We start from the raw sequence: 23360 nt of genomic DNA, 5'->3' as shown, positions 1-23360 counted from the left end.
ATTGAGAACCTAAAGTTTTGTAGCCATTGGAATTAAGGTTTTTTAAAACTGCAAGTGCAAACAAAACAAAACTACAAGTTCCGCAGACCTCGCGCCCGGACTTCTCAAGCCTGACCTTCCCCAGAGCGATGATCTTTGGGACTTGTAGTCTGGAAGCGAAAGCGAGGCGGGACGCGAACTACCGGCATAGATGGCAGAGGTGGGAATCACTGTTGCTGCGACCAATGGACAGCGCTTAGTGGGCCTGAGTAGCGGGCAAACAACCAATGGCGAGCCGCTTAGCTTGAGTGACGTGGGTGGCAGCCTATAGGCGGCCCATGGGGCGGGGCGTCGCGAGGCGGCTGTAGTGTGAACCATGGGAGGCAGCTGGTGGTGGGCTCGTGCCGCTCGCCTGGCCAGACTCCGCTTCCGGGGGGTGCTGCTGCCTCCTCAGCGGCCCAGGAGCGGGGGCGCCCGGGGGTCCTTCGCCCCAGGCCACGGTCCCCGCGCTGGGGCTTCGCCGCCCCCAGTGTCCGAGCTGGACCGAGCGGACGCCTGGCTCCTCCGGAAGGCTCACGAGACAGGTCCGTGCAGGGGCTGGAGTCGAGCCCGGGGACAGCGGGGCTCCGCAGTCCAGCGTGGGAGCGCGAGTGCGGGAGACTAGGGTACTGCAGCGGCTGGAAGCAGGGCCCGGGCTTGGCAGGGACCCGGGCTTCCATATCCGCGCAGAGGAACGCTGGCTGCAGGGGCGCAGGCTGTGCGCACCGGGCAAGGACTTGTGCAAGGGGGTGGCAGGGTCCGGGCCGGCGGGGCCCAGTAGGGGTCGGAGGAGGCAGCCAGGCTAGGAGAAGTGGCCGGCAGAATTGTGCCTGCTGGATAAGAGGGCTTCCCCGAGACAGCCAAGGGCGAGGGGTTCCTTGCCTCAGGGATCCGCTGGGGCGGCCGAGGTGACCACTCTGTAGAGTGCAGCTCCCCGCAGAAGATGGGGGGAGGTCCGGATTGGAGGAGGGCACAGCCAATAGGGGCAAGGCTCTCAAATGATTGGAGAAAGAAGTGATCCTGGTTGCAAGGGGAGGAGCCTCGAAGGGGAATGGGTGACAGGAGTGCATGGAGGGTCAGATATAGGATGGGGTGGGGGACTTGTAATGGGACCGGCCTGTTGGAACTACAGAGGGACTGGAGCTGGGGGAAGTGTGGATGCTTTTAAGTCGGCCTTACGCGGTAGGAGAGGCTGGCGTTTGAAGGAGGCGAAAGGAGATCCTGCAGAGAGGCCTGGGTGGGGGAGTCTGTCCCGGGGATGAGAAAGAAGGGGGCTGGGCGGGGGGGTTCACTGGTGGGGAGGGGTTGGCCAAGATGGTCCCCTGGAGTCTTTCCGTCTGGAGATTGAGGGTCTTCGCTTTTGATTCCAGATCGCCCTCTAGGTTCCACACAGGCCATCTTGAATCTTTGGTTGCAGAATTTAGGGGCAAGGGGCTCGGATCGGGATGAGATGAGTGAAGATGGGGTTTGGTGGGGGGTTTCCTGGAAGAGGTGGAGATTTGGGCCGGGTTGGCCTCCTAGCTGGACGAGGTGGAGATGGGACAAGGGGAGGCCCCGCAGGTTGACTGGATGGCAGGGTCTGGGGGACAGGGCTTGGGCTGACGCCGAGACCTCATCTTCCCTTCCCTTCAGCCTTCCTGTCCTGGTTCCGAAATGGCCTCCTGGCTTCGGGCATCGGGGTCATCTCCTTCATGCAGAGCGACATGGGACGGGAAGCCGCCTATGGTAAGTGCTGATCCCTACAAGGGAGCAAGTGTGCTCTAGGCCCCGGTGGATGTGTGGACCCTGTGAGCGTCGCTCTTCTGCCCTGGTGGCCCAGGGCATGGCTATGGGTCTTGACTCCACCTTTAGAGGGCCCTGGGCCCACCCCAAGGCTTTGACACCCTGATGGCTTCTGGTGCCAGCAGCCTTGGCCCTGCCCTGGCCGTGCCTGGCCCCACGGGTTTGTCCCCTTGCCTTCCTGCACAGGCTGAGAGCCCCCTCTCCCTCTTCGCAGGCTTCTTCCTGCTGGGCGGTTTGTGCGTGGTGTGGGGCGGTGCCTCCTATGCCGTGGGCCTGACCTCGCTGCGTGGACCCATGCAACTGTCGCTGGGGGGCGCGGCAGCCGGTGTGGGCGCGGTCCTGGCCGCCAGCCTGCTGTGGGCCTGCGCTGTGGGCCTCTACATGGGGCAGCTCGAGCTCGACGTGGAACTGGTGCCCGACGATGACGGGGCGGCCACTGCCGAAGGCCCCGATGAAGCTGGCCGGCCGCCGCCCGAGTGAGCAGCAGGGCTGTGGGGACCGGCCCGAGGACTGGGACATTAAAACTTGAGCTGCCGGCGCTCCAGATCCGGACTCAGAGTGGTGGCTCCCGTTCCTTGGGGAAGGTGGGACTGGAGGAGGACAAGGCCCGGAGGGGAGAGGAGGGAGAGCAAGGGGAGGAGCGGGAGGGGGGAGATGGACAATCGAGGCCTGCAAGGCGGACACAGGAGGGGAGCAGGCTTTAATCCTGGGCACCGGTTCTCAGTCCCCCTTGTGCTGCGCCCTGGGGCCCGCGAGCCCGAGCCCCGGGCAGGGCAGGCCAAGTGCAGGGCAGAGGGCTCCAGGCAGGCGCGGGCACACGAGGCCCAGCTCTGCGGGCGCGTAGCGAATGGCGCCGGGTGCGCAGAGGCTGCGCACCACGGGCGGCAGGAGGCCCGCGGGCAGCAGGGCTGGCGGCAGCGGCGGTGGGTCGCGCGGGGGCTCCGGGTCCCAGGGCCGCAGCGTGCCTCGGATGACTGAGGTGAACCCGGGCTGCCGCGTTGCGCGCGGCTGCTGGGCAGCTTCCTCGCCTTCACTGTCCTCGGAGCTTCTGGCTTCCCGCGCCCGCGGCTCCACTTTGATGCACTTGCCCCGGGCCTGGGGGGCATCATCCTGGTCTGGGGGCGCAGCCTGCTTCCCCTCTGCCGGCGGACCCCTCTCTGGAAGAGGAAGGTCCCCATGGGGTGGCAGACATCCTGGACCTCAGTTTCCCCAACTGCAGCTGTGCTCAGTGGGTAGACTCGGGGAGGTCAGCAAAAGGGACTGTCCCCGGGAAACACTTGGCAGTGCCTGGGGACATTCTTGGCTACCACAGCAACCACCGTATCCAGAGGAGGCCACCACTGTATCCAGAGGGTCAAGACAAGTGGCTGCAGAAGACCGGGACCACAGCCCAGAGCCATCGCCTGACCTGTCAGGCAGCCGGGGATTGAGGAGCCCTGTGCAGACCTGTGCTGCTCCATGGCACATCCCACATCCACCTGTCCTGTCCTATGGGGAGCCACTGGCCACAGTGTGGGGATCTGTTGAGGATGTGGGCTTTTTTTTTTTTTTTTGGAGACAGGGTCTCGCTATGTAGTCCAGGCTGGCCTTAAACTCATAGCGATCCTCTTGCCTCAGCCTCCCAAAGTGCTGAGATTAGGGGTCTGGGCCCAGCAATGGACTTTTAATGTTCATGTGCACGGCCACACAGGCTGGTGGCTTCACAGCTGGACCAACCTCCCAGAGGTCCCTTCTGGCTTCCCAGGGGCCATGGGGACGAGGGGGTGAGCTTACCGGTGGGCTCCGGCCCCGAGCTGGACGCCCCCTCACAGGCTGCACTGGCTGGAAGCTGGAAGGTGTCCAGAGGGGTCTGGCCACCCTCAGCATGGCTGTGGAGAAGTGAAGTTGAGAGCCACGAGTGCCCGGCCACCCAGCCCCTGGTGACCCTCCTGTACCACACCATGCCAGCAGTAGGCACAGCTCCCGAGCTGTGAGAGCGGGCGACCCCCACCCCAAGCTGGTTTCTTGCTCAGCTTGGCTCTCTCCTGAGGCCAGACCCACAAGCCATTGGCTGCCTGGATCCCACCACCTGCGTGTTCTCCAAATGCCTCATGCTTATATGACCTCAGCATCTTCCTTCTAAACCTCCTCCTCCTCCTCTCCCGAGCCCAGCTCTAGGTTCCTAAAAGCCAGAGACCTAGCTGGAAAATGCCCTGCAAACCTGGAGTCTGGCACTATCCAAGACCTGACCCAGCCTCTTCCCTGGGCCCCCTCTCCACAGCAGCAAGGAGAGTTTCCAAAGACCATGACTCCAGCTCTAGAGCCTTCCATGGCTCCCCTGTACTCCTGAGTCAAAAGGCTCCCCTGTCATTTGGAGCCTTGGCTCTGATGACTTTGACCTCCAGTCCTGTATGCCCCCTTTCCTCCTGTGGACACATCAGGCTGTTGGTTCTTTGACTCTGCTGGGCCCCCTGCTGGCAATGCCCATCCCAGCTTGGTGATCCTCCTGCCTCAGCCTCCCAGAGTGCTGAGGTTATAGGCATGTGCCACTACGCCCAGCTCCACCTCTGACTTCTTTCCATGAGTTGGTTTGCTCTGGGCCTCCATGGCAAGAGCCTCCCATAGCTCTCCAGTGCCCCAGAGTCCAGTCCAGTTCCTTGCACTGGGCCAGAGGCTTCTGTGAACCAGCCCTGCCTCACTCAAACTCTGCCCCCCACGAGTGACTGCTCCCCGTCCCCTGCACCTCTAGGCCTTTGCTCTCACTTCCTGCTCCTTCCCATTGGCTTGTCCTGTCCCTGGACAGCGCCCACCCCAAGGCGGGGCACAGCAGCTCCTAGCCCTGCAGGAGGGGTGTGGGCCTGTGGCTGTCACCTGAGCACATGGCTGACCCAGAGCACGTGGTGCTCCCCAGGGCTCTTCCCGCTCCCGGCCACGGTGGCCACAGATTGCAGCCACACGAACCCGCCTGTGCGCTGCAGCCAGCGGTAGTAACCAGTCATCACCTGGCCCTTGTCCAGCACTGGGCCCAGCCCGGCAGGAGAGATGGAAAGGGACAGGTGTCGGAAGGGACAGAGGAGATGGCCAGGGAGACAAGCAGATGGACAGTGAGGAGTGGACAGCGAGGGGAGACCAGGAGAAGCGAGAAGCCAGAGGTGTGGGGAGGGAGACAGAGAGCAGAGTCAGAGGGAGCAGAACTTGGGGGTGGGGCCCAGAGTGTTAAAGGCAGGTCACAGAGACCCCCACATCCCACCCCCATCCTGAGCCAGGGCTCAGAGTCCTTGACGCTCTTCCGGTGCTGACCAGGCCCCTGGAGCTGTAGGTGCAGCAGGAGGGACCGTGGCCAGCTTGGAAGGAGGACTTCTGGGGACAGGGACAGTGGGGATGGTGTCAGAGGTGGGCCTCACGGTCCAGGTGGCTTTGGCGGATCCTGGTGGCATCCTGTCCATGGACAAACTGATAGCAGCTGCGGCCCACCAGCTCCGAGGGCCCCAGGTCCATGTGGTCGCTGACTCTGGGGGTGACAGAGGAGAGGGAGGAGCCCGAGTTGGCTTCAGAGCACCCAGAGTCCAAATCCTGGCTGCGAAGTGCTCTGGGCTCATTTGCCCCTCAGTGAAAAGGGCATAAAGCGTCCCTCCTTGGGCACAGAGCCCGGGCACTCCGAACGCTCTGGTCCAGGACTAATTCACTGTTTAAGTGCCCCACTGCCTGGTGCAGCAGAAGCAGCAGGAGACAGGTGAGATGGGAGACGAGCTGGGGAAGGATGGGGCCCTGTGGACCCTCAGGGACCCCAGCATGACACAGTCCCCCCAATGCTGGGGGGGCTTGGCTGTCACCTCCCTGGCCTCTTTACCTGCCCCGGCTCCTCCTCCTCCATGGCTCTCCATTGCTGCAGAGCCCGAAGACCCAGGCTGCCCCTGACTTGCCACAGAACCCAGCTCTCCTGGGAGCCCCCCTGCACCTGCCTCAGCCCCCAACCCCGGTACCTGCTCTCACAAGCAAGGATGGTGAGACCCAGGCTGAGACGGAAGACGATCATGTGTCCGTGTAGAGGCAGCTCTGCCAGAGGGGCTGGGGGCAATGTGTGACCCAGGGCCACAAGGCCCAGGGCGCGGGCCCGCAGGCGCCCTGTCACGTGGATGACCTGCAGGAGGGGGGCGAGGTTGGTGGAGGAGCAAGGTGGGGGTGTCATGTTGGGGAAGGTGGAGCTACTGAGCTAAGGACGGGGTCAGGGAGGCGGGGGCAGCGGTGATGGGCGTGGTTGGAGGGCAAGGTGGGCCTGAGAGCTAGGAAGGCCTAACAGGCCACCCTTCACCCGCAGGTGTGAGGCACAGGGGCTAGCGTGTGGCTCCGTCCCCAGCCTGGTTCCCTAAACCACAGCAGCCAGTGAAGCCACCAGGAATTTAAGAGCTCTCTCCCAGGCAAGCACCCACCTTGTACCCTGACGCCTTGACGTGCAGCCCTCTCTTGGTGAGGGTGGATTTCATACGGACGAAGAAGGAGCGTTCTTGGACCCGGGCAGAAGGGGGCGCCTCGGCAGGGCTGGCGTCTGGGGCGAGAGACACAGTTACGAGCCCCGCCCAGAAGAGGAGATGCCGCGCCCGCGCCCCCGCCTCAGAGCCAGCGGCCCTGGGGTCTGACGAGACCCTGCCACATCCACTCGGGCGCACTGAGTCAGCGCTGGTCCCCCCACTAGGGGAAGGATGGGGCCGTCATGGGCACCCCCGTGTCCCCAGCATCGGGCCTGGCACAAAGCAGGGGCTCAGGGGAGAGCAACACATCAAACTGCCAAATCCAGATTATTCCTCGACCCGCGCCATGCGGTCTGATAACAGTGCTCACGGACGGCTCGTTGCCTCAGATTTACAGACAGCCGCGGGCTTACGGGCAGCTCCCCAGACACAGCTGAGGTTTAATGGTTTCCGCACTAAGCAAACCCTGGGTAGGACAGCCCTGTCTACGGACAGGAGCCTCAAAGGCCTCAACATTTCAGAACTACGGCCGAGGATTTAGCTCAGTGGTTCCGCCGCCTGCTGCGCAAGCGCAAGGACCCGAGTTCATCCCCAGTACCAAAAGAAAAAAAAATTCAGAACTAGAGGGCGCTGTTGTCACCAGCACCCTCGGGCTCCGTCGCCAGCAGAGTGGAAATTTCCATTGGGGAGAAGAGTTAGGAGGTTAGATCCTGGAGCCAGACAAACGGGCTACAGCTGTGATCTGGGCAATCAGCTTGGCTTTTTCTTGCCGTGCCTCATTTTCTGCTTTGGGAAATGGAGAGGATTCGCTTTGTGGGACTGGAGTCAGAATCCAATGCGCAGCACAACGTAGACTCCCTAAGCCTAGCCACCCCGCCCCCACTCAGCCGCAGGAGGGGTCTTTCTTAAAGGTCAGTTTTGGGGAGCCTGACATTCTGGGGAGCTGGGAGCCAAGTCTCATCGATTCTGGTTCGTTGTACGAAGATTTACTTTGCACAACTGGAAGGAGAGAGGATTAGCTCAGTACAGAGTAACAAGCGCCCCCAGCCTACACTCGGGGTTCATACTTTGGGGGACCCTTGGAATTACCGATCTCAGGGATATCCGCCTGCGAGGAGGAAGAGGAGGAGGAAGAGGAGGAGACGGAGGGCGGGGTGGGGGGACCGGGAGTCCGGGCCCGCAGTCCCAGCTGCTCCAGCACCTCGGTGTGGTCCCCGGGGTGAATGTAGTCGAAGACGCTGCTGCCCGTCAGCTCCACCTGCCGGCGACGGAAGGGAATGCAGGGACGGCTGAGATGCGCGCAGAGCCACTCAAGCTTGGACCCCGGCACAGGTGCGAGTCAAGTAGTTTTGGTTTTATGGTTTGCTTGTTTGTTTTTGGTACTGAGAGCTGAACTCGGGCCCTTCTCACTGTTCCCCCTTACAGCCCCCCCCCCCCAATAACCGCCTGCCTTCCCCTTTCTCTTGGTCCAAAACCCTTTCTTTAGCCAGGAGTGATGTCGCACGCCTGTAATCCCAGCACTTGAGAGGCTGAGGCAGGGAGATTGCTGGGAGTTTAAGAGCAGCCTGAAATACATAACAAGACCCCCGGGCCGGGGATGTAGCTCAGTGGTTCCGGCGCCTGCCTCACAAGCTCAAGGTCCCGAGTTCGATCCCCGGTACCCAAAAAAACCCCAAACACACACACAAGACCCTGTCTCAACCACACACACACGTGTGCGCACACACAAGAGGTCTCCTTCCAAGAATCTAACAACTCACTGAAAAGCTGCTCACAAGGACCAAATCGCAGATGCACTGAATTCTCCCAATTTTTCATTTGCCAAAATCTTTACGAAAACGATGAAAGGTGAGAGCGATTTGTATAAATGAATCTGCAAGCCTAGGCGCTGAGGAGGCCAAAGTTTGTCCCTGTCCTCAGAGGCAGGAGCTGGGGCAGAAAGCGCACCAAGAGATAAGCCTCAAGCACCACGCAGTCGCCCCAGAAGAATTACTGAAAACCAGCCGGGCCTGGTGGTACACACCTGTGATCCCAGCCCTCGGGAGGCTGAGGCAGGAGGGTCTGGAGCCCAGCCTGTGCAATTTAGCGACTTAGTTAGATCCTGTCTTAGACAAAAAAACAAATGGATGGATGGCCTGGGGACTACATAGCTGTGTGAAGATCCTGGGTTCAATTCCCCACACCGCAAAGAAAACAAAACTTGTAAACTTTTAAAAAAGAACAAGTGTTGGCAAATACCGCGCATCTCGCCATTCAGTCACTGATGAACTGATCTTTCAGTTCATTTTTTTTCTTCAGATTGACCTCCTACTTGAACAACCTCCTCCGCCCATCATGAGCCACCGGGGTGCCACGTGCGGTTCCCGGGAACAGATTTGGGGAACCACAGATCCAGCCCATGTTTTTTCTTCCATCCTGGGATGGGGGCACCAGGAGAGCAAGGCAGGCACCTGCTGGGCGGGCACTGGGGACGGCGGCCCTCAGGGGCCTTACCTGTGAGAGACCCAGGTAGATGGAGACGGTTTCGGAGATGTACAGGAATTTTCCTTCCTGGTTCAAGGCGAAAACGAAGCCGTCCAGGGACTGCAGTCGGGGGAAATAAAGGGCGGGAAAAGGGAGGATTCCGCCCCCAGCAGAAGACCGGGTCTGAAGTCTGTGTCCCTGAGGGATGCAGCGAACCACCGTGGCTGGCAGGCGGCAGGGGGCGCGCGAGCGTTCGGTCTGGGGTCCGCGCGCTGCAGATTGCACAGGTGAGAAGAGGACGCGGTTCCGCAGGCGGCCACCAGGTGGCAGCAGAGAGCGGCGGCGGGCCCTCACCTGCAGGATATGTCCTCCCAGGTGCTGCTCGAAGACCTCAGAGACCAGAGCCGCTTGGCCACGGCGTCCGGGGGCTGGGGGCAGAGGGAAGGGTGCGTGGGCCCGTTGGTCTGGCGGACCCAGCCCTGGGAGACCCTGAGAAGCCGCTCTACAATCCTCCCGCGTCGCTCCAGGCCTGTGGCCACCACCTTGGGTACTGGGGCTTAGGGGGGGTGGGCCGGGGAGTGGGGAGGGCCCATGGTGCGGGGTCCAGTGACAGAGTGACTAAGATGTAGACACAGAGGAGGGCGGAGAGAGGGCTCCCCACAAGCTGCTTGAACCCTGCTGTCCCTGTCCTGTGCTAGGGCCACAGCAGTGAGCAGCACAATCTAGCCGTCCTTGCCTGCTTCAGGGCCCGGGGTAGATGAATAGCGAACAAGAAACGAAGACACAGAATTAGCGTCTGGGGCTGGTGTGGTGAAGGTCAGGTGATGTGAAAGAGACAGAACCTGCAGCTGTGCTGCACATCTGTAATCCAGCACTTGGGAGGCTGAGGCAGGAGGATCACTGTGAGTTTGAGGCCAGCCTGGGCTACATAGTGAGACCCTATCTCAAAAAAAAAAAACCAAACAAAAAACAACCCAGGGCCGGGGATTTAGCTCAGTGGTTCCGCCACCTGCCTCACAAGTACAAGGTCTCAAGTTCCATTCCCAGTACCAAAAAAAACCAACCCACCAACTAAATACACAAATCGCTGGGAATGTAGCTCAATGTGAAAGCCTTGGGTTCAATCCAGTACTGCCCCCAAAAAGGAAAACATTGGTAAAGAACTTGAATGAACACTTTTCCAAAGAAGATGTGGAAACAGACGCTAAGCACACTGATAGATGCTGGGCCTCAGGAGTCATTAGGGAAATGCAAATCCAAGCCACATGAGAGGGCACCTCACATCCACTGGGATGGTTATGAATGGGAAAAAGAGAAAGTGCGTGCTGGGCCGTCAGTGTTCTGACAGAAGCCGAGGAGCAGGGTGTTCAGTCACCAAGTAGACACTGGATCAGCACACGAGCCTGCAACGCCACTGCTAGGTGTGTAAGCAGGAGCGTGAGAGACAGGGCTGTAACACATGCAGGTCCACGCACTTCTGTGACAGCGGAGACGAAGCCCAGCGCCCCACAGCAGACCAGGGGCAGGACGAAGAGCACAGTACTATTCAGCCATTAAAAGGAGGCGGGGGCTGGGGTGTGGGTCAGAGGGAGAGCGGGGCTTAGCATGCCGAGGCCTTGAATTCCGTCTCCAGCACCACCAAAAAAAGGAGGGGATGAAGCTGGGCCCAGTGATACAAGCTGTCACCTCAGCACTCTGGGAAGCTGAGGCAGGAGGGTCCCAAGGCACTGGGTTCAATCCCCAGTACTGAAACAAAAAAGAAAAGAAAAGGAAGCACTCCCACATATATGCAATGTCTGGGACTGAGACAACTATCACTATGACTGGGGAAGAAGGGGCAGCTGCTTGTCAGGCGTGGGACTCTTTCTGGGGCGAGAGAAATGCTCTGGAAGTAGATGGATGTGACAGAGCCTCTATCATGGCTGCACTGAAGGCCCCTGATTTGCATATTTCAAAATGGCCAGTCGCCTTTGTTTTGTGGTACTGGGGATTGACCCAGGGACTTCGCACTGAGCTATATCCCTAGCCCTTTCCTTTAACATTAAAAAAAATTTTTTTTTGTACCAAAGATCGAATTCATGACCTTGCGCTTAAAAGGCAGGCGCAGTGCTGCTGAGCTAAATCCCAGCTCAACATTTTTAAAATTTTGAGAAAGGGTTTTGCTAAGTCATTAAGCTCAAAATGGGCTCTGCCTGCCTCAGCCTCCCAGGGTGTTAGGATTACAGGCCTGCACCAATATGATTGGCTTAAATAGCCAATTTTACCTCAGGGATTTTTTTTTTTAAAGATAAGGATCGGGCCGGGGATTTAGCTCAGTGGCACCATGCCTGCCTTGCAAGTGCAAGGTCCTGAGGTACTGCAAAAAAAAAAAAAAAAAAAAATGTGTGTATATATATATATATATATATATATATATATATATATGAATAGAGACACATATAAACAGAGAAATTGAGACAGAGATAAAGGAGACAGGGGCAGGCGGCACAGCCCACCATGGCCATGTCAGGAGCAGGGCCCAGGCCTGGTGCTGGGGGTTGGCAGACACAAGGGGGTCTTGGGCCCCCAGTGCCCCAACCATGCTGAGGATGCCCCCTCCCCCAGGGAGAGCAGATGCTCTGGGGAGGCTGGCAAAGGACTCAGACCTTCGGGGTCCCCAGGTGCCTGCTTCCTGCGGGCCCAAGGGTGCAGGCTGAGGTCCTGCCCTCCCCATCACCATCTCTGTGCCTCAGTTTCCCCCTCTGTGAAGTGGGTTTGCACAGAGCACTCAGTCAACTCAGCAGACAGAAGGGCTCAGCTGCAGAGCCTGGGACCGGGTTAAGACCGCGGCTGCTGTGCCATCGGCCCCTCAAAACGCCAGGCAGCCCTGCCCTGCGCCCCCAGTGCAAGCCGTGTCCCTCTCCCAGGAGCAGCCCCCACTTCCTGGCTGTCCCAGCTCGCTCTTGCCTGGCGCTTCGGGAATAATAACTGAGGGCCTGAGGGGGACCCCTCCCCCAAGATGCAGCTCCAGCCAGCCCGGTGACAGGCGGGAACAATGCTGCCTGCTAATTGTCGCAATTTTCCCCTGTCATTTTTGCTAATTCCTTCATTTTCCCTCTCTCAGGATCAGCCTGGGTCAGACTGAGCTGCCGCAATTAACAGTGTTAATGGGCTCAGCAGGAAGGGGGTGCCAGGCCTCCTGCTCCCCACTCACGGTCCTGTCCCCCGTGACAGGGCCCGGGCTACCTCTGATCTCGGACTGCTGCACCTCCCTACCCCAGCTTCTCCCTTGACTCCCAGCTCCTCTCCCAGGGGCCCCACTTTTCCATCCCCCCATTCACCCCGCCCAGATCTGCCCCTCTGCGAGTTCCAAGCCCAAACGCCACTCATTCGTTCCACACTCAGTTTCTAGTCAGGACCTGTCCTGGCCTCGGGGCACAGACAGGGAGATGTGCAGGCCAGGGTGAACCCTGCGGCTCCCTCCACTGTCCCCAGCCCCATCTGGGACAGGGGAAGGAGCGGGGAGGGTGGAAAGTGCCTCCCCAGCACACAGCAGATGCCTGGTCCCCAGTCCTATCTCAGCCTGGGCGAGGCCACCGTGAACAATGCCGGGCACCAGGTAAACCCCCAGCCTGCACTGGCCCCTTGACCTCTCCAGCACATGAGCATCATCAGCAAGGCCCAGGGGCTGATGTGTCCCCACTGCCACCTCCACCAGCTCTCACCAGGCCCCAGCCTGGTCTGGCTGCCCCTCCCTGGGCTCCCTGCATTCGCCCTCATGTCACCAGGCACGTCCTTGGGGCCCAGCATGTGGCCCTGCTGACCTCAGGGCTCCTCCTCACCTCTACAGACTCCAAGTCTCCAGGCTGCGGCTACACCCAGCAACTGAGGCCCTGGCAGCCTCAGGGCCTTTGCATGAGCTGCTCCCTGTCGCTCACTGAGAAACCTCAGCTCACAGGTCACTTCCTCTGACCTGAGCCCACAGTTACCTGCCAGCTATGTACTGAAGCATGTGAGGCACCATTTGAGGCTCAGTGAGCAAAGCATTAGAGGGGAGAGACACAAGCTACAAGGTAAATGTCTGGCAAGGCAGAAGACAGTGAGCCCTTTGGAAAGCAAGCAGGAGAGGCCCTGGGGTGGAGTGGTGGGGTGCTCTGGTAGGCAGGGTGGGCCCTTCTGGAGAGAGGCTTGCTGAGCAAAGGGGCCCCGGTGCCAACCAAGGCAAGTGCAAAGGCCCTGCGGTGGGGATGCACTTGTCTGAACAGGACTGAGGCTGGTGCTGGAGGAAGTGAGGAGATGGGAGGGGTGAGGACCGGCGTGTAGTGCTTGAGGGATCCCATCCTCGGGGGCAGCAACGCTGGCCTGTGTCACCAGTGCATGGCATATACTGAGGTGGGGAAGGTGTCGGGGTTGGAAGGACAGGGGCTGGAGTCTGACCCCTCCCCAGCTTGGAGGCCCAGGGCTAGACTGTAACAGCCACTGTCCAGTGGGTGGGGTCAGAGGCCCAGAGGGACCAGAGACCTAGGTGTGGGAAGCATTGGTGTGACCTTAGGCCAAAGCTTCCTGTCCCTGGGCCTCAGCTCTTGGGTCTGTGATGGGAACCAGAACAGTGCTTCCCTCCTGGGATTTGTGCAAAGATCCAGCACTGTGCTTTGTATAAAGCACCAGGCACAGTGTCTGAGTGTCTGGAATGCGCACTGTATACTATTTTATTTTACTTTTATTTTTCAGTACTAGGGATTGAAACCAGGGCCTTCGCACTGAGTTATATTCCCAGTCCCTCTTAATTTTTATATTTTGTGGCAGGGTCTTGCTAAGTCTCTAAGCTGCCCAGGCTGGGCTTGAATTTCAACCCTCCTGCCTCAGCCTCCCAGAGTGCTGGGATTCCAGGTGTGCACCACCACGCCTGCTCTATATTGTCACTGTTTCGGCTGAGGAGGACACCTGAGAACTCTCCCTTTCAGACCACATGCTTGGTGTCGTTTTGGGGACCCTGTAGGGCTGGGGGTATCCCCTCCCTCGATTTCCCAATTTGAGGACCAGGGAGGCCATGCAGAGGTCCTGGAAGGCACGTGGGACTGGCTGAAGGTGGCCGTGTGTGTGTCATCTCAGTGCTGTGACCTCACTAGCAGCCTCAGGACACCCAGCCAGGTTAAAGGGGCACTGGACACCCTGGGGCTCCCGAAGCGCCCCACCCCTCCCCAGCTCAGGGACAATAGACAAGATGTTTATCCCCCGCCGGCGCACATGTTGTTCGAGGTAATGGCAGTAATCAGCGGCGCTAATGCGGCATTCTCTCGGAGCCAGTCAATTCGCCTAATTACCGCCTGCGAAGCCGGATTATTTAAATTTAAATGGTGATTTATTGCGGGCTTAATCAATGCTATTTCCCCCCCCCCCTCCCCTGGGACCAGGGCAGGCGGGGAATCGAAGCCCCTCCAACCCCACCCCGAGGACAGCCTTTCCCTGGGCTGGGGACAGCCTGGGGTGCTGGAGTGCCCTGTCCCTGTCCGCTGGGACGGCGATGGATGCCTTTCACAGGGAGACACCAAGGAGAAGCAACAAGGATGACGATAGCCCTTCCAGGTGTCAGGGACCCAGTCTGAGCGAAGACGAAACTAGAGAGCTTGCCCGGCCTGGGCTTTTACACCACACAGCGGGCACTGTTCACCATCTTGGCCATTAGCAGGGCCGCCTCTCCGGGGCAGGGACTTGGTTTGTTTCCTGCTGGATACCGAGCAAGCGATCGGACGGCGCCAGACGCAATCCAGTAAACCGAGTCCAACAGCCCCTCGAGTTGACCAGACACAGGGTGACTCAGCTCTGAGCTCGGCGAAGGTCTCTAACGGCGCCAGTGCTCAGCCCACTGGGGGAAGTCACAAAGCTGGGGAGTGGCTGAGATCCCCCAGGTCCCGGGAATACTCCCCGAGGCCCCCATCTTCCTCGATGTTATCCCTTCTGCATCTCCAAACGGGGAATCGACACTCCAGCATCTTTGCGTCCCCTCTAGGGCCCCGCAGGCCTGAGGTCTCTCTCCCTTTAAAGAGTGGGCCTGGCGTAGTGGCCCACGCCTGTCATCCTAGCACTCGGGAGGCTGAGGCAGGAAGATCGCTGTGAGGTTTTGTTGTCTGTTTTTTTGGGGTTTTTTTTGGAGACAGAGTCTCCCTACGCAGTTCAGGCTAGCCTTGAACTCACTATGTAGTCCAGATTGGGCTCAACCTTGAGGCAATCCTCCTGCTTCAGCCTCCCCTGTGCTAGGATTGCATGTGCCACCACGCCCAGCACATCGCTGAGTTTGAGGCCACCTTGGGCGACCTAGTAAGAGTCCCAGTCTCAAAGCACCAAAACCAAAACCAAAGTCCAAATCCCATTAACGGAAGGGGGACCTGCGTGGGTTCCCTCTGTGTTCTCCGTGGAGCCTTTTCTTTCGTGATAATGATTCACCTTCCCCCATTAAAACAATAGCGTTTCCTTGTGGTCTGATCCCTGTGGATCTCTCTGAGGCCCAAATTCACGAAATTTCCCCAATCTCACGTGCCCATTCCACAGAAGAGTAAACTGAGGCCTGGAGAGCAGAAGCGACCCGCGGGGACCCGCGGCTCTGGCTGCTCGCGGGGCTGGGAGGGGGCCCCCGCGCACGCGCACTCACCGAACCCGAGTCCAGCCGGCGGCCCCACGGCCCGAAGCCCCCAGGGCGGCGCCCCGAGCGCGGCGAAGCGGCGCAGGCGGAGGTAGGTGACGCTGAGGCGCACGATGGAGGCCTTGTCCAGCTGGCTGGAGATGGCGCCGGGCAATGGGAGCAGCTTGGACAGCTCAAAGAACTCCAGGTTTTCCTTCCCGCGCCGGGAGCGCGCCGCGTTTCGAGACTTCTCCTTGCGCTGCGCCTGCAGGCTGGGCGGGTGGCACGGAGGAGGCCTCGCGGGAGAGCCCGACTCTGGGACCTCGGGGACGCGGGGACCGGGTGCTGCAGGCGGACTCAACCCTCCGGACGTGAGGGCAGACCTGAGGGCGAATTCTGTACCCGCAGGTCTTGGGGACAGAACCTGGGGTATGTTTGTCCTCCTTGGGTTAAGAATGGTAGGGTAAGTTCTTTTTGGTGTTGTTGAGACATTATATAGTTCTGGCTGGCCTTGAACTCACTATGTAACCCAGGCTGGCCTCAAACTCGAGGCGATCTTCCTGCCTCAGCTTCCCAAGTGCTGGGATTACAGGCGTGCGCCACCCCGCCGAGCTCGAGGAACGACTGGATGAATCCCGCAGGAGGGGACCGGGATCTGGACAGGTCAGGGTGAGAAATTCCAGCCCGGGGGAGAGGGGGGAGAAGCTGGCAGTGCGTTCCTTCTCTTCCTGAGGGACTGGGATGGAACAGCGGGGTCGCTGCGTCGGGGGCGGGGCCGTGTCGGGGCTGTGCTTACCAGGGTCCGGGCGGGGCCTTGACCAAGAGCCCAGGCAGAAAGTCCCACGGGACGCTGGCGCCACGGCCCGCCCCGCACTTGACCTCGCTGCCGGGGTACGGGGTCGCCATTTCCGGGACCCGGTCAGGCGGGCTCGGGGGCCCGCGACTCCTGCAGTGGGGAAGAGTCCCGGGGGGTGCTCAGTGCCTCTGGGAGACCCTCTGGGGAAACTGAGGCCCCTGCGGGTCCAGGGGCCCCGAGAGGAGAGTGGGTGGCCGCCCCTCAATTTTCCCTTCCTAGGGCTGGGCGCCAAAGCCCCCCCGTAGCTTCGAGGAGGACGTGGCCACCGCCCCCGCCCGCTCGTCCGCCGGCGCCCGCCGCACGCCCGCGCCGGGCCGGCTCCCGCATACCAATGGGCGCACGCGGCGCGCATACGGATCGCACCATGCTGCGTGCCAGGCATCGCCAAGCCGGAGGGCGGCTGGCGGGCGCCTCCGGGCCCAGCGGCCCAGCCCTGCACCCCTGAGCCCACCCCGGCCTCTGACTCCCAGACCTGCGGGGCGCTCTTTCTCACGCGGGACCCCAGAGGTGAGAGAGAGCGGAGCGCAAGGGCCCTGCCCCGCACCCTGGTCCGGGAACCCCCACCCCGGTCCCTCCTGGTGACGCCACGTGTCCCTGCTCCCAATCTCCGCCACCAACTTCCTCCCTGCAGACCCCAGCGCGCGCCCCAGCCCCCGACGCCTCGGCCCCGGGTGCCCGCAGGATGTGCCCCACACCTGGAGGAGGGCCTCCTGCACCTGAGCGCCGGCTTCCCTAGAACCGGGGGATTGGATTGGTAGGGGCTCCCTGCTTCCTGTTCCCTAACGCCAGGGTCCAGGACACCCCAAGCCTCCCAGCCAGAGGTCCACACAGATGCCCCATTGCCTGGCGTCTGGGCTCCTCGGCCCCTCTATTTCTCCTGGACCCACACAGCCAGGAGCCCCTTTCCCAGTCTGGGAATTAAGGCGTCCCCACAGTTTAGCCCCCAGGACGCAGAGCTGCGGGTCCCCACTCCTCCAGCACCCAGGGGTCCCCCTGCGTCTCCTGCCAAGCCTCCAGGCATCCCTTCCCGCGGGCCCCGCCCCGGCTACCTGGTCGCGGCGGCGTAGGCTCCGGGCAGGCGGGGCGGCGTAAGGGGGCCGCGCCATAGACCCCAAGCGGTGAGCGGTGAGCGGCGCCCAGCGCCGCCCCGCAGATTTGGAGACCGCGGACAGCGCCGGGGCGGGGCCTGGCGGAGCCCCACCCACCAAGTCTCCGCCCCCCGCGGCTTTCCGGGGTCGAGGTCCCCACACGGAGCCCAGCTGCCCTGGTGTCCGAATCCCGAGTCCCACGGCAGCCTCAGGGGTCAGGAGAAGCTCAGGATGGGAGCCCTGAAGCTGCGACACCATGAGCACACTGGGGAAGAATCTGGAACCCAGCTCCCCCGGGAACCCCGCAATCCCGGCTGCCCCGCAATCCCGGCAGCCCCGGACGAGGAGGGCGCCCAGCACCCGAGCCTCTCGCGGCTCTGCCTGCAGGGACGAAGGTCCAGGCGTGGGGGAACCCGGGCCCAGCACCGCCTCCCAATGAGCCCGGACCTCACGCTAGTAGCTGCCTCAGTTACAGGGCCAGGGTTTGGCGCGGGGAGCGTCCCCACCCCGGGTCTCAGGAGCTCCTCTGCATGCCCCACGGCAAGGACTGGAACCCGCCCTCGGGCTGCCCAGTGGCTCCGAGGCGGACTGAGGGGTGTGGCGCCTGGCCCGGGCCCAGGGCTTCCCAGTTGCCTGGCACTCATGAGTAAACGCCCCTTCGGGAGCCCAATGGGAACAGAAATGGGTAGGGGGTCTAGGAGAGGGAGGCTGGCAGGGGCTTCCCAAGAGCATGGGCAGAGCCGCAGGTTGGACAGATGGGGAAACCGAGGCACAGGAACGCCTGGTGCACGGTTAACCATGAGAGAGGGCTTATGTCCCAGAGTCCTTTGCTCCACAGTAAGGTCTGCCTGGGCTCCGTGTGGACCGATTTTAGAGCTAGGAAATCAGACACAGGGGAAGGGACACACAGCCTCTCGATGGTGGTCTCCTGGCCAATCCTGTCCCGGTGTGTGTCCCCAGAGAGATTCTGGTGTCAGGGGAGGACTCAGCCTGTGATCACTGGCTCCCAACGCCAGCCTGAGGCTGTGCCCTGAGTTGTGCCACTCATCCTCGCTTCCAGCCTCACTCCGGTTTTGTCCAGTGCAAGAGCCTGGTTGCCAGGGATTTAGCTCAGTGGCCCTGGGCCTGCCCCGCAATCCCAAGGTTCTAAGTTTGATCCCGGGTACCAAAAAACCCACAAAACCCCAGCTCTGCCACTTACTGCTGTGTGACTCTGACTAAGGAAATCACCTTCCTGGGCCTTGGTTTTCTCCCCTGTAAAAGGAGGACATTTCATCCTCCAACCCTGCCTAGCATCCTGTGACTATTAAATAACTTCATAGCTCTCACTCTGACTGTTCTGGAGGGTTTGAACAGGTCTTTCCTTTTCGGTGTGTGTTGGTACTCTGAGTTAGTTGAATCCAAGGCCTTTGCTCTGAGTTACGTGCCCAGACCTTTTTAAAATTTTTAAATTTTGAGACAGGGTCTCACTAAGTCGATAAATTGCCCAGGCTGAGCTCAAACTTTTGATCCTCCTGCCTCGGCCTCCTGAGTGCTGGGATTACAGCTGAGTGCTGCCATGCCTGGCTCAGGCCATGTTTTCATCCTGAGAGGTTTTCTATGTTTTTCCCTCTATTCTTCTACTCGTGTCTCATGGGCTTTCCAGAGCCTGTGTGGTCTAGGGCCAAGGGGACTGCAGAAGCACCCTGGAGAGCCAGCTGTCCCCTCAGGGGCTGGACATTAGGGAGAGCTGAGACAGTGTAAAGTAAGGTCTCTCCTCTCACTGAATTCTTTCTGTATTGGAAAATCCATTTTTCATAAAATATGTTATTTATCTTGTAAAGATTTTAGTTATTTATGTGCTTATTTTTGTTGGCACTGGGGGTTGAATCTTAACCTAGGGGTTTTGCATTAAACTACATTCTTAGCCCTTCTTTATTTTTTATTTTGAGACAGAGTCTTGCCAAGAGGCCCAGATGGGGCTTGGATTTGTGATCTTCCTGCCTCAACCTCTGAGTGCTGGGATTATAGGTGTGCATCAGCACATCTGGCCTTGAGTGTTATTTTTAAAAACTTTCAGCTTTAAAAAACAAACAAACAAAACTTTCAGCTTTAGCCAGGTGTGCATGCCTGTGATCCTAGCATTCAGGAGGCTGAGGTAGGAGGATCGCTGTAAGTTCAAGGCCAGGCTGAACTACATAGTCAGACTCTGTCTCAAAAAGCCAACCACCCAAATAAACAAGCAAAAAAACCATTTCAGCTTTAATTTTGAATATGGAAAAATTTGGTACCTTATAAAACAAAGAAGCTTTTAGGGATTTATTTATTTATTTATTTTTGAGACAGGGTCTGTAGCACAGGCTGGCCTTAGACTCACAATGATCCTCCTGCCTCAGCCTCCTGAGTGCTGGGATTACATGCATGCATCGAAATACCAGCATTAGCAGTCTTCTATAACAGCATAAGAATCAGACACACATGCTTAACTATGGCATGGTTTCTCTTATGAGAAACCCAAAATATAAATAATTTAAAATAAAAGGTAGACAATAGGAAACAAGGAGGTAGATCTTTTTCAAAATGGAAGGGGACCAAGAGATGGAGGGAAGGGAGGGAAGGGAGGGAAGGGAATGGAAAAAAGAACTGAAATGTGTTATGCAGTCCCCAGAGGAATATCGTCGTTAGGCACTACAAACACATATTAATGAAAATAAAAAATTAAAAAATTACAGCACTGTGGAAAGAAAGCGTGATCAGCCTGTGCTTGGAGGGTAGCTCAGCTGCAGGGCACGTGCCTAGCATGTCCGAGGCCCAGGGTTTGATCTGGAGTACAGCAAAAACATAAAATTAAGCAACACTCCCACTCCAGGCAAGTGCTGTGCTGCAGGCCTGTAATCCCAGCTACTAGGGAGGCTGAGGCAGGATTGAAAGCTTCAGCCCAGCCCGGGCCACCTAGCAATTCTTGTCTCAAAGTGAGATAAAAAGGGCTGAGATGAACTAAAGGGTGTGAGTTCCTTCCCCACCTACCTGCACCCCCAAAACAGGCTTGTAAAGAGGGTCCGAGGTGCCGTCGCCTGACACAGTGGTTGCAGTGGACACCATTCTAACACTCGGGACCCGCACTGCGCATGCCTGGATCTGCGCGCACACGCTCGCGCCCCCCTCCCCCAATCTTGGGTCTCACTGCCCCATCTGTGACCTGAGTGGCCGTCCTCTGATTTCTGTGCCCTGATGACAGCCTCCGGCCAGGGTAGGTACCAGGCTGCCCCACCCGCCTACCCCAGGAACCCTGGTGTCTCCCAAGGAGCTCCAGGCACAGCCTAGGGAATCCAGAGGCTGGGGAGAGTGGAGGGACAGCAGCCCCTGCGCCATCTCTGGGGCCACCTGCTGGCAGGGGCGTGGGGTGATGTGGACACAGGGCGCGGAGTGCGCCAGGCGGGAGGCCCGAGAGAGCCCCAGCTCCCCAGCCCAGCTCCCGACCTCCCAGCTGCTGTCAGCCCTCCTTGTCCTTCCCATGCTGAGCTCACATTTTCTAGTCAAACCACGGAGGCTCTGCTATGCCTGAAGCAGCCCAGATGAAAGAGATGGGAGAGGGAAGGACAGTGTGCCCATTTCTAGGTAGTGAGTTCCCTGTCACGAGGGGAAACCAAGGAGAGGAACAAACATTTTGGTGTGCATGAGTGAGTGTGTGTGTGTGTGTGTTTGAGGGGCTCCAATCACAGGTTTAAATGTATTCATCACTCCCTGTTGGGCTGTGGACAACACAAGTTTAGCCTCAAATGGCTCCAGTTCAAATTCTGGCTCCGTCTGTGAGCTTGGGCAGTATGCTTGATCTCTGGGGCTCATTATTCTCATCTGTGAAATGGGGGTAAGTAACAGTACCCCTCGCCCCGGAATAAATGAGTGAATTCTGCCCATATCCACACGGACCTCAAAAATAGAATCTCAGCTGGACATGGTGGCATGCTCCTGTAATCCCAGCACTCAGGAGGCTGAGATAGGAGGATTGCCACAAGTTCGAGGGCAGCCTGGGCTCCATAGTGAGTTCAAGGCCAGCCTGGATTACAAAGTGAAATCCAGGAGCAGTGATTTTTTGTTTGTTTGTTTTTTGAGACAGGGTCTTGCTACCTAGCCCAGGCTGACCTGGAATTTGAGATCCTCCTGTCTCTGTCTCCTAAGTCCCGGATCACCATGCACAGGGGTCTTCACACGGTCCACTGAATTATCACTGTTACTGTTATTGTTTTGTTTCTCTTTTTTTGGTACTGGGGATCGAACTCGGGACCTTGTGCTTATGAGGCAGGCGGCAGAACCACCGAGCTAAATCCCCAGCTGTTACTGTTATTGTTTAGACCTGGAAGATGTGTTTTGTACAGTGTGGTTGGATGCAGTTCATAGTAATCAGAAGGGAGTTGGGGGCTGTGGGCTGAACTGTGCTTGCCCCAAACCCTAGAAGTCCAGACCCCCAATGCCTCAGAAGGTGAGGAGGAGTCTCAACAAAGGTGACTGAGCTAAAACAAGGTCATTAGGCTGGGCCCTAAAGCAATCCAACTGTTGTCCTTAGAGGAAGGGGAAGCCTGGCAACGTGGTGAGAATCTGTGATCCTGGCACTCTGGGAGTCGGAGGCAGGAAGATCAAGGGTTTGAGCCCAGCCTGACTTAGTGAGATGTCTGCAAACAAAAAATAAAGAAGGGTTGGGGGATATGGTTGTGGGTCAGTGTGAAGGGCCTGGGTTCAGTCCAGTGCTGCATGTACACACACACACACACACACACACACACACACACACACACACACACACACGAAGGGGAATGCAGGCAGGGGTGCAGGCCATGGAGGGAGACACAGGCTGAGGACCAGGGACTGAAGCGCTGCAGGGAGCTCAGAAGCCGGCAGGGCAGGGGCCAGGCGCCCCTCTAGCCTGGGCAGAAAGCAGCCTGGGCTTTGGCCTCGGGAATGGTGAGACAGACATAGGGTAGGATGCCTGAGGAAGGGCAGGTGCTAATGGCCACAGGACTTCTTTATTGCATTTATTTATTTTTTGGGGGGCTAGGGATTGAACTCAGGACCTCATGCTTTGGAGGCAGGCTTGGCACCACTTAGCTAAATCCCTGCCCCCGCAGGACTTCTTTAATTAATTTATTCTTCTTCTTTTTATTATTATTATTATTGGTACTGGGGATCGAACTCAGGTCCTTGCACTTGTGCAGCAGGTGGCAAAACCACTGAGCTAAATCCCCGGCCCCTAATTGATTATTAACTATTTTCTGCAGTACTGGAGCTTGAACCCAGGGCCTCTGCACTGAACTACATCCTAGCCCCCTTTAAATTTTGAGACAGGGTCTTGCTAAGTCACTAAGTAGCCCAGGCTGGGCTTGAACTTTCGATCCTCCTGCCTCAGCCTCCCAGAGCTCTGGCTGTGATTACAGGTGCGGGCCACCAGGCCCCGCTGGCAGTGCCACCCTGCAGGTTTTCAGTGGGAGTCACGCTCCTCCCTTTCGCACCATAGCCAGGCACGAGTCCCTCAGCTGCCTCCGCAGGGCTCCCCTCACCTGGCCTGCACCTTCCTCCTCCCCTGCTCCCCGCTGAGAGGCTGAAAGGTCGCTGTCAGCCCTCCAGGGCCCATTCCCTGCCTGGTGGCCAAAGGTGTCTTCAGAAGTGGGAGTCAAGGGCACACACCTGTAATCCCAGCTGCTAGGAGGCCGAGGCAGGAGGACTGGAAGTTCGAGGCCACCTGGGCAACTCAGTGATAGGCTGGGGATGTGGCTCAGCGCCAAGGCCCTGGGGTCAGTCCCCAGTTCGGGGGTGAGGGACACTGCTACATTTCTGGTAACCCCCCAGTCCCTTCGCAGAGGCAGGGCTCTCATGCGCTGTGGCTCTCAAATCCCTCCTTTCTCCTCAGTCGAGCTCCTCCACCTCAGGCCAAGATTCCCTGCTGCTCAAGCCTCCTCCGTGGCTCCCCAGTGCCTGGAGATGAATTTGGAACTTACTCTCGCCCTACGAGGCCCTGAGAGACTGAATGGAAGCGTGGGTGGATGGACTGATGGACGAAGCGGCAGGAACGGCGGGTCCTGCTCCGGATCCTAGGCCGGCCCTCGGGACGCGCGGCTTGCATCCGCCACCACTCT

General features: G+C 59.0%; 2 protein-coding genes across 4 annotated transcripts; one reads left to right on the top strand and one right to left on the bottom strand.

Moving 5' to 3' along the window:
- Positions 1-61: 61 nt before the first annotated feature.
- Tmem160 (transmembrane protein 160) lies at positions 62-2358 on the top strand. Of its 2 annotated transcripts, none has more exons than XM_004867082.4 (3): positions 62-563; positions 1651-1743; positions 2015-2358. In XM_004867082.4, exons 1-3 carry the CDS (start codon positions 356-358, stop codon positions 2278-2280), a joined length of 567 nt encoding a protein of 188 aa, XP_004867139.1. In that variant the 5' UTR covers positions 62-355; the 3' UTR covers positions 2281-2358. The 2 variants fall into 2 exon arrangements, with proteins under 2 accessions (XP_004867139.1, XP_087056670.1); XM_087200544.1 differs by lacking the exon at positions 62-563 and adding an exon at positions 633-1200.
- Positions 2359-2483: 125 nt separating this feature from the next.
- Npas1 (neuronal PAS domain protein 1) lies at positions 2484-17325 on the bottom strand. Of its 2 annotated transcripts, XM_004867084.3 has the most exons (12): positions 17215-17325; positions 16106-16255; positions 15340-15581; positions 9066-9139; positions 8742-8831; positions 7338-7506; positions 6210-6325; positions 5763-5920; positions 5184-5290; positions 4651-4798; positions 3574-3668; positions 2484-2957 (listed from the first exon to the last, which is right to left on the bottom strand). In XM_004867084.3, the coding sequence occupies exons 2-12, from the start codon at positions 16213-16215 to the stop codon at positions 2521-2523; spliced, it is 1746 nt and encodes a 581-aa protein (XP_004867141.1). In that variant the 5' UTR covers positions 16216-16255; positions 17215-17325; the 3' UTR covers positions 2484-2520. The 2 variants fall into 2 exon arrangements, with proteins under 2 accessions (XP_004867141.1, XP_021101591.1); XM_021245932.2 differs by having other exon boundaries at positions 8742-9139.
- Positions 17326-23360: the final 6035 nt, after the last annotated feature.

This window comes from Heterocephalus glaber, unplaced genomic scaffold (genome assembly GCF_053883595.1).
Source record: "Heterocephalus glaber isolate CG9 unplaced genomic scaffold, H.glaber_assembly_v1.0 deba00001744, whole genome shotgun sequence".
Lineage (NCBI taxonomy): Eukaryota > Metazoa > Chordata > Mammalia > Rodentia > Bathyergidae > Heterocephalus > Heterocephalus glaber.
This window is presented reverse-complemented; position numbering and strand designations above follow the sequence as displayed.